Source organism: Notothenia coriiceps, unplaced genomic scaffold, assembly GCF_000735185.1.
Source record: "Notothenia coriiceps isolate Sejong01 unplaced genomic scaffold, NC01 NC01_scaffold00025101, whole genome shotgun sequence".
Taxonomy (NCBI): domain Eukaryota; kingdom Metazoa; phylum Chordata; class Actinopteri; order Perciformes; family Nototheniidae; genus Notothenia; species Notothenia coriiceps.
The window spans coordinates 132,323-142,799 of NW_011357802.1; the positions used below are offsets into that span (position 1 = coordinate 132,323).

Sequence of the window (10,477 nt, forward strand, 5' to 3'; positions counted from 1 at the left end):
TGGAGACCTCCTGGGGGACAACCTTCTCTGGGTCCGGTCCCCATAGTAGTGCACTGGTCGACTGCGGTTGCGGTCTCGTCGACGCAGTGCCTCTCCCGACACACCCAACACTGTGCGGCCTCCTCTCGACAGTCAAGGAGGTGAGCGACGGCGCTCTCGGCGCCGAGAGTACGACCGGACTCAAATTAAAGGTGAGGGTCTATTGCTAACAGACTCTCCTTCTCCTGTCGAGAAAAGGTGTAAATAATACTTTTGGGTCCGAACTGTCTACGTAAGCTCTAATGGGCCGTCAGACATTTCGCTGAAGGAGAGACCTCGCTCGGCGTTTATCGTCCAAGCAGGTCTCTTTTGGTGTGAGAGTAGGGAGGAGACACACTCACCGAAGGTCGGAAGAGATGTGTTTTACGCTCCTCGGTCCTTTATATGGCTTGCTGTCTCCTGCTAACAGACCAGACATAAGGGACTTACCTTTTGCGTCCTTAAAGGACACAGAACCCTACTACCCATGCACCTTCATACGTAGGAAGTCCACCTTCACTTGGTCCGCAGGACCACTTGTGTAAGGTCGTGGACAAACTAGCAGTCGTACACCCTTATGACTGTCTAGCTCCTACAGAGTAAGGGGTCAGAAAAGCCCTAATCTTTTATTGCCCTCACTTTTGGGGCTTAAAAGGAGGGAACTCCTTGGGACCTTTATAGGAGAGAAAGTTGTCCTCAAGGTCGTCGAGCCTAACCTCGCGTTCTGTATCGAAGACCCTCCTGTCCTCACAAAGGACATAGGGTAACTTGACACACCCCCCCCCCTCTCCGCTTGACCGTCCTGCATAGGAGACGACTAGTCGGACGAGTAGGTAGGACAGGTAGTCTGTGGTGCGCGACGGTGAGACTCTTTTTGAGACTCTCGCCCGTGCGGTACGAGGCTCTACAAGAAAACCACAACAGTACCACTTTGCTCGGTGCGGTCTCTCTCGGAGGTGTGCGACGCAAAGTGAGGCCGAGAGTAGTACTCGCGTGCATGTGCGAGTCCCCGTACCTACCTCCACACACCGTCACGACGGGTGTACTCCGCAATATTGGTCAGTTACGGAAATTACCTTATCTCTTCCACCGTCATGAGAGACTGTCTCCTTACGCGGTTTGAGATGTCCAATAATATTCGGCTCCAATTATGGCCGCAAGAAGACCTATAATCTCTCCGGATGACAGATGAATTCTAGTTTTGACTAGTCCCACGTTAGGCCGAATTAATCGCTCGAGACGTCCAATAATTCGGCTATCCAATATTGGTCGTCTCGAAGAACGCGCTCGGACACGCGGGACACCCGACGCCACGCGACGGCGACCCCGTTGAGTCGGACCTATGACGAGTAAACAAGACATAACAGACACTACGTAACGTTAGACCGGCGTGAAACTCTCGCTTTGACGCTCCTCCGGAGTATACGCTAGGGAGAGCTGAGAGTAGTACTCTGGCGACATTTGCAGTCCCTACACATCCACACACGTCACGAGGGTGTAATACCCAATATTGCCGCGAGTACCGAACTAGGATTCCGGACACATGTACCGTAGAGCCTGGTCTCCTTACGGTGATCGAGACATCAAAAAATGATGTCCAATTGCGGTCCGAAGACGGACGACAATATTAGTTGTTTAAACAGCGTACGCGAATTAATCGCCGTGGACTTCTACCATAATGGCTGTCCAATTTTGGTGATGGGTGCTCGTACGACCATAACCTGCTATCCAATATCGTCGACCAAATGTTTCCCGCACTCGTTGGGGTCCACCATAAACTGCTTGCCACGCGCCCCCGGAGGTGTTTGCGACGGCAGGGAGTGAGGCTAAGATACTCCCGCCCCATGTGCGGAGTCGCGTACCTAGCCATCCACACACGTCACGATTGGTATACCCCGCAATTTATCCGCTAGTAGACAACTAATACTGCACACCTATCCTCCGCATAGAGCCTGGTCTACTTACGGCGCTACAGACGTAATATTTATTAGTATTTAGTATTCAGGTACCGTACCTTGGTTATTGTATGTTATAGTTATACTTCTTTGTCAACTTTACAAATAAATAAACAAAAACCAAGTAACAATCAACACTCACACAGACCCAGGACTAGCGGACAGGACCAGACGGCACGCGAGAGGAGGGACGAGCGAGAACTCCGTTGTCGTTTCCTGATCAAAATCGAGAGTTGTTTACAATAAGAATGGAAAAAAGTGCGATCAATTTTAAAACAAACCATAATAAAGTACGTATAAAATGATAGTGATGCGGGCTCTTATACACAAAGTATTTTACCACCTGGCTCTTGGCAAACTTGGTGACCTCTAATTGAATTGGATTCAATTGAATAGATTCTGGAGTCTCTCATAAACTGGAGTGGTCTCGACATCAATAGTCGAGAGTCGACTGTCGTTTCCCTGAAGGGAGTGGGAACAACAACTTTGCCGAGGCAATATAGGCAATCGCGTCGATCGATCGTGGTCTAACGATTGTTGTTATGTGCTTGGCCACGCGGCGAAAGAGCGAGCGCGAGCGCGGTGTGTATGGTTCGTGTGTGGGAGGCTCGAACTTACTGGTGTCTCTGGTTTACCTCCCGTAATCATCTAGACATACTTTCTCACCGTTATCCAGCGTCCGGTGCCAGTACACTGTCGGTTCAGTGGGAGACACTTACCGTCACAGTCTGGGTGTAACGCGACGCAACGCAATGTATATATGCATATAATAGGCCCCGACTCAATGGCCGTTAAATGCAGTCAGGCCGTGGAACGCCATGAGTCTATCCTGTCACGCCATGTGTACCCATTTAGTCTTCACGGACATACCGCATGGCCACTCATGGCTGGGTTAAAGTTCGGTGACCAGATATTGCCGCGAGTACCCAAATAATACTGGCACACATCCCTCCGCAATAAGCCTGTCTCCTACACGGCGTCTCGAGACGTCCAATAATTTGGCTCCAATTTTGCCGTCCGAAGACGTCGCTCGGACGACAGATGTAATGTATTGCTAACACCGTCGGCCGAGATTATCGCGTCGCAAACGTCAATTAATTGGCTAATCCCCTGCAGAAGCCTGCTGTTTTCAACCTATTGGTTTATAAACTGCAGAAAAGCTCGCGGCATTCCTCTGTCCCAGATATCCCTCACACGGTCATAATAACCCACGAGCACCGTTATAACGCCTCGTGTGGACAGCATGCACACACCTCTCATCCCCTGAGCGTGTACGCGCCTCATGATGAGAGACGGAGTGAAATGCAGCGTGTGGAAACTCCCTCGCAGGCAGCCCTTTTGCCTCACGGGCAGCGGCGGCGATGGCGTGGCTCGTCACCATGACGACCATTACGGCACATCACAGAGAAACCTCTCCCCCCAGCAGTTCTATGGGATACAAGAAACACTCCTGTCATCCCAGGAACAGTGTCTTGCGCGGTTTTTACTCCGCTATTTTTCTAAATCTCGGGAAAAAAACGGGGGAGTCGCCCCGTTGCTGTCCAATCAATGTGCTGATTCGCACAGACAACAGGCCACGGCGCCAGGGAGGAGTACCGTACGATCTGCGCAGCTTCTGAAAGCAGCCAGGCGGCTGCTGTTCTGGGCGCGTACACACGTTGCTCTCATCAGAGCAATGTATATTCCCGGCCAATTGAACAGAGGGGCTCGCAGAGCGCATCAGCCGTGTTATGCGAGGAGTACGGAGACTCAGACCTGTGTCACGCGCAATGGCGCCTCAGTGGGCTTTGGTGTTACGCGCACTAAAGCAAAGCCCCATTTGAGCCTTTAGACCAGGTTCCCCTTAAACTGTTGTCAGCCAAAGTAGTATATACTCTTGGCTCTATCAGCGAAAAGGGTGAGTGATTTGTCTGCTCTCTCTGTGGCTCCGTCATGCTTCCGGATCCAAGGAGATGGCAGTTCAGCTGTTTTACGCCCTAACCCGGCTTTTATGCCAAAGGTCATCACAAGCTCTTTTAGAGTCGAGAGTGATCACCTTGGATGGCTTCTTTTCCCCTCCTCACAGGTCGGAGGAAGAAGCCGCGTCTCATCTCCTCTGTCGCGCGCGCTGTCCTGCTAGTGGCACGCACGGCTGCCTTGCGTCATTCTCAGCGCCTGTTTGTGCATTATAGAGAGCGCTTGTTAGGGCAGCCTCTATCTGCACAACGGCTGTCACACTGGCTGTGTGAAGCTGTGTCACAGGCATATGTCTCCTCTGGGGTGGATCCCCGGAGAACATCAATGCGCACTCCACCAGAGGAATGTCCTCCTCCACAGCTTTGCACGGAGGAATGTCAGTGGAAGACATTTGCACTGCTGCATCTTGGTCTTCCCCCTGTTCATTTATTCAATTGTATTTGAGGGATGTCTCCCATTCCTCTCTGACACACCCTGTACTGAGTGTCTTGTCAGAGTGAGTGACGTCAGGGATCCAGCTGTGCGCCTCTCTCCTGCCTCTCGCCTCGCGGAGAGCGGCCCTTTTTCCCTCTTATAGGAGGGATGTTTCCTTTTTTTCCTCTGACACATTTTGTACGGAGTGTCTTGTCAGAGTGAGTGACGTCAGGGATCCAGCTGGGCGCTCTCCTGTCTGACACGCAGAGAGCTGCTGTTCCCCCTCTTTTTGTCACTGGGCAAAGTATGACCTTCGTCTCTTTTTCACAGCGGCAGGTATGTATTGTTCCCAGCCTTCGTCCCCTCATGGAAAATATTCATGTTATGCTATATTCCAGGGACGGCGATGCGCCATTACGCATGGCGCAATAGGCATGGGTAATTATTATCTGAGCAGGTGTGTCTGTGCTTCTAGTACCGGGCGGACCCAGTGGGGCGCAGACTCCATCCTGCTTCGCCCTTAACCCAATAGCGATAGCCTTAGAGGGCGAAGCCATATATACGAAATAGAACTGAAGTTACCGACTGTAACTCCAGCTTCTATGAGTAAATGGCGCAGCCCTCTAAGCGCTGGGCCCCACTGGCTCTACGAATAGCTGAAGAAAAGTTATTTTGTATGGGAGCAGATTGTCGGGCCTCCTTCCTATTTATACCGGAACTAGACGGACTAGAAGTGTTTCAGTGCTGCGCGGGTGCGCAGGGGATTACCCAATAGCGATAGCCTTAGAAGGCTTCGCCAATACTCATAGAAGCTGGAGTTACAGTAGGTAGGTGTCCGTGAGTTTGTTCGTTCCTGTTCCTTGTATGCCCCTGGTTAGTTTTTCTTTGTTTGTTTTCAGATTTTGAATAAAGCTCGCTTTTTGTTAATACTTCTTGATTCCCTTTTTGTTAATACTTCTTGATTCCCTTTTTGTAAATACTTCTTGATTCCCTTTTTGTTAATACTTCTTGATTCCCTTTTTGTTAATACTTCTTGATTCCCTTTTGTACTGCGTTTGGGTCCTCCAATTTCCTGACAAAATGTCCCTCACCCTCAGTGGTGTTCCAGTCCAGTAACTGGAGGATGTTCTTGTGATGCACCAGTTTTCTCATTATGGAAACCTCCGTGTCCACATGCTTAGGACGGACACCTTGAAGAAAAAAAAAGAGAGAAAATGCAACTATAGCTCTGTCACTGGGCCAAACAATATCTACATCTAGGAAGTGAGTGAGACTTCTCAATTTCATTTCCATCTAAATCTAAGATATTAATCAATCATAAAAAAAGTAATAAAGTTAAACAAAGTGCTTCACAAAAAACAAAACAGTTTTTAAAGTTTTGAACCCATTTTTCAAAGAGTTTGTTTATGTCCTAATTAAGATGAAGAAAATTCTCAGCCATCCATATCTTAACATCTTCATTTCAGTTAATGAAGTCCTTGGCAATGTAACATAAGTATGGCAATAATGCTGTGTCTCATTTAAAAGTATAGCAAAAAAAAAGTGTAGGACCTAAAATTGATTCTTGCAGAACCCCACAATTCATTTGTATAGCTCTAAGCTCTTATTAGTGTTATCTTGGGAAATGCAACTTCTTCTACAGAATAAATAGTTCACGGTTATCTTATAACCATAGCACATCAAATTCCACCAAGGATGAGTGACAAAGTGTTGTTATCTATCATTTGGGTGGACTGACTTGTCAAAATACATACATTTACTTGACTATTAGATGAAATGTCAATATAATGGAATTACTGAGAGCACCTCTGAAGTCCTGGTGGTTTTCAAGGTACATTGTGTTACATTGTGACACATTTTAAACACTGTTTAGTTGTGAGGACAACCCACAGCACTCATTTTGTGTAGGAGAGGAGGAAGGTGGGCTGAGTGTTTTATCTTCATATTTTCCTTCACGCTTTCTCACCACAGCATTGACAGTGTCAGTTTCATGTCGTTTGACTACCTTATTCATTAACATATAAACCAATGTTAAGAAAAAAAATTATGTTACTGTAGAGAATATTATGATACATTGCGAGTGTAGCTGGTCTTTCAACTTTCTTAGTGTAGCCACTTTAAGTCCTGGTTATCATTTTTTGATCTCCTAGGCAGAAGAAACATGGCATCATTTAATCAATTTTTAAGGAACTTTCTCCAAAATTAAACTAAAGATAACAAAAGAAGCATTTCCTGTCTTAAACACACTGATACTGATTCTTATCAATTATAGTTACAAATCATTTTGCCAAAGTTAAAACCTTAAAAGGACAGGTTTTCAAGGCAAAGTCATGGGGAGGGGGACTGCTGTTCGTTGGGCTAAGAATTCCATCACAAATCTTTGCAGATAATTTGGTTCTGATGATGCCTTCGGTCGGCACCCTTCAGCACTCAGTGGTTTGGTTTGATAGCCGAGGATCAGCACCTCTAAATCTGAGGCCATGGTTTTCAGCAGGAAATCGTTGGGCTGTACATGTCGGGAATGAGTCCTTACCCCAAGGGAAGGAGTTAAAGTATCTCAGGGTCTTGTACTCGAGTGAGGGAACCATAAAGTGTGAGATGAGAGCGGGGCCAGAAGGCAAAGCTCTCAAGCTACAGGCCCATATTTGTTGCTACTCTCACCTATGGTCATGAAGGAGGTGTCATGAGTGAAAGAACGAGATTGCAAATACTTGCAACTGAAGTGTGGCTGCCATCACCCTTGGGGATAAGATGAGAAGTTCAGTCATCCGCATCCGGGAGGGACTCGGAGTAGAGCCGCTGCTCTTTTGCGTAGAGCTAACTAGTTGAGGTGGTTTGCGGATCTATTAAGGATGGCCGTACACTTCTATTATCATTGAAAACTGATAAAGTTTTGATCTTTGCCTCTGCACCTTAACCTCAAAACGGATTGATTATCACTGCTTCCATTTCAAATAAATGCTTGTCGGTCCAAACCTCCAGTCAGAGAAATGTGTACCTTCCTTGCTGATCTTGCAGGTGAACATGCTGTGGCCTTTACACGTCCCCCTGGTCATCCTGGCTTGGTAGAAGACACCCTCCTTTCCTGCTTTGATCAGCTGCAACAGGTTCAGGTCTGACTTGGTAACACGAGGACCCTTAAACAAATGCCATAGGAGGTAATGTTGCAGTATCAAATCAGGGCAGAACAGCAGTGGGTAAGTACAGGACACTGAGAGGACAAACAACACCATACTGGTCAGTCACAAACATATTTTGTCCACATTGTACCGGAGCTTAAGCTACAGTAACTAATAACATATATTGAAACCAAAGAGAGATGATCAGAAATGATACTGTACATCGACAGTGAGATGACATAGATGTGTGACATGTAGGCTAGAGAGAACACTCCGGTTAGTTGTTCTTGCATCTGAGATTTCCTCTGCTGTAGCTTCAGATGACTAACTAAATAAAGCACTACAAAAATAGTTCAAATATCTGACAGCAAAATATCTGGGAATCATGTGATGACATGAAGACAGTAATATACCTGCTGAAAGCTTCTCCATAGCCTCCGAGAGGAGAGCCTGACTGTCCTGCTCTGCTGCTGGGGGATCTGGGGGATCTGGGGAAGCTGATCTTCTTCCTCCACCACTGCTGGCGCGATCAAAGTTTCCAGCCGAGGAACTGCAGTCATCAACAACCTGCTGCCTCGCAGCTCTCGAATGGTCCGGACCAAAGAACAATATCTGCAAGAAAAAAAGAAAAAAAACACAGAACACTGTGCGTATTGTCACATGGTTTGCCTCTGATTCCATCAGAAATCAAATGAAGCTGTGCCAGGGGAGTTGAAAAAATGAAGCTACAGAGAAATAAAAATAGCCTGACTGTATGTAAAACAACATTTGGACTAAGCCATGGGTGCTAACTGCACTGTTTCCAATTCAAGGCCTCAAAAGATATTTCACAAACAAATCTGGAATTAATTAAATATTTCTTAAACTGTATGAAAAAAAACAAGCGCCTAGCAAAAACCGTTCTGTACTTATGGCACAACTGGTCTTGTTAGCATGCTAATAGCTAGGCTCAAATTGACAATGCTAACAGGCTTAAATTAAGCAGGTTTTAACTTGTATTGTCTTCTTTTTTAGGAAGCTAACATAAGCTGTAAATCACTTCCAACATGCTGATGTTTACCAGGTAATTTCATCTTGTTTTCTGTATTAGCATGCTAACATTTGCTCGTTAGCTCTGCAATTAAAGTAGGCCTACAGCTAAACCTACAGCAAGTAAAGTGTTGGAGCGAAATAACTACCATTAGGTTAACTTGTTATGGGTTTCTGTTGTAATTCATGGTGTTGGACATTTTCACAGCAGACATATTTACAGGGTAGGAAAACCACATGCTTTGGCTTACACTTAAATGAAAAGGAGACATTCTTCATGTTGTGAGTTATCTGTGCTGTTACCTACTTTGACATGGTTATACTGTTGTAAAAAAGTACTATTATTGTGAAAACTAACACCATTAGTTTTCCTTTCACCTGAACCAGGTAATAGGATCTACAAGTACTTAATCAAGGGCACCTGCACTTGTTGATATGTTATACTTTTGAAAAAGAAAATGCTCCCTTTCGGACACATTATTATCATTATTATGAATATTTTTGTTGAATATATAAATATTATGACTTTTTTGTTGAATATAAATATCATTATGAATATTAATAAATACTGTATTTTAACAATATGGTATTCTGTTTTTCAACAAAAAAAATGTAATCTGTTCGAAATAAAGATTTAAATGAAATCCCTAGTCAAACCTAACTCAGATTAATCAAAGGAAACATGAGGACAAATCGTCCAGTAAATTGCTTGTGAAATCATTTCACCATGCCTTACTTTCTGAGACACACGATCCCCAGCACTGTGAACACCAGGACCGTGACGGAGAGGGCCCCTGTGAGGATGAAGACAGGTGCTTCCAATTGCTGGCCTGAAAGATCCAACAATACACAAACAGTTAGCTCTATGCTCTCACAATGTGGCGGTCAACACAAATAGATGTAAATGTTATCTGTGAAACCTCAGAGCTCACCTGAACTGCTGTTATAATTCATTGTTTCTTCTTCTATGGCTATAACAGAATGTCACCACATTCTGAAAGGTAATATTATAGCATTTAAAAGAACAATCAAAAAGAATAAACAGGGACTATATTCATGATGTATACATAATCACAAATCAAACAAACTATCTTTTATGTCATTAATAACAAGAGGAGGTACGATACAATCGTTTTAGGAGTTTGCTGTGAGAACATCCTTTCAAACCTGAAGCCCAAAACAATAAGAACGCACCGAAAAGACACATTGAGCTCATACAATCACATGAAATGCTCTATTATGATTCTTAAAAGCTGTACCTGTGTTTTTTGATGAACACCAGTTTGATGCTGATCAGAACCCAGCTGAAACCGAAGCTGTCTGTCTTTCTGTCTCTGGAGCTTAAAATTCCACCATGTGTTGAGTTAACCCCCCTGCCCGTCTATATTGTCACCAGGAAAAGCGCTCATTGTCTGTCAACCACAACATGAGCAGAGGAAATGAAGTAGCGAGAGGTGGTTTGAGCTGCATAGCACATTCTTAATGTGCCTGATGCTCAGCATCTGTATCCATACGCTGAACACTAAACATTTAACTATTGTCAAATCAACTTTTCATGACATCTCAAATTATTTTTAAATGGGGGTGACTGGGCACAGTAAAGTGATTGAATCACTGATTACATTATTAGGTATGAGATGAAACAACAATAAATATACCAGTTTAATTGTGTTGCCTTGAAACCTCCATCTGTCAGTTTAACAGATTATTTCCAACAAAAACTCTGAGAAAAAATGTGAAGAGAAAATGAAATGTTTTCCAGACCCTCAATACTTTTAAACTTATATTATAATAAGTGTCACCATTAGTGGTAAAGGCATTTATTTTATTACTGGATTTTTATAGTGTAATCATAATGTGTACGCAGCATTTTAATGTTGACGTGTAGCTAATTGACCTGCTTTTATATACTGTTGTTGGTTTAATATACTGTATTACAATATTAACAAGTAAAATAAAATATAATCAGTAGAGTAACAAGCTATA

General features: G+C 44.6%; 1 protein-coding gene across 1 annotated transcript in view; it reads right to left on the reverse strand.

Moving 5' to 3' along the window:
• The window catches only part of LOC104956005 (cadherin-23-like), a 58,559-nt gene extending 48,681 nt beyond the window's left edge, over positions 1-9,878 (reverse strand). Inside the window, exons 1-6 of the mRNA XM_010783429.1 lie at positions 9,751-9,878; positions 9,424-9,485; positions 9,228-9,321; positions 7,876-8,074; positions 7,342-7,480; positions 5,435-5,533 (exon numbers count right to left, since the gene is read on the reverse strand). Of these exons, the coding sequence (XP_010781731.1) occupies positions 5,435-5,533; positions 7,342-7,480; positions 7,876-8,074; positions 9,228-9,321; positions 9,424-9,445 (553 nt within the window). The 5' untranslated portion in view covers positions 9,446-9,485; positions 9,751-9,878. The remainder of the gene's footprint in view (positions 1-5,434; positions 5,534-7,341; positions 7,481-7,875; positions 8,075-9,227; positions 9,322-9,423; positions 9,486-9,750) is intronic.
• Positions 9,879-10,477: the final 599 nt, after the last annotated feature.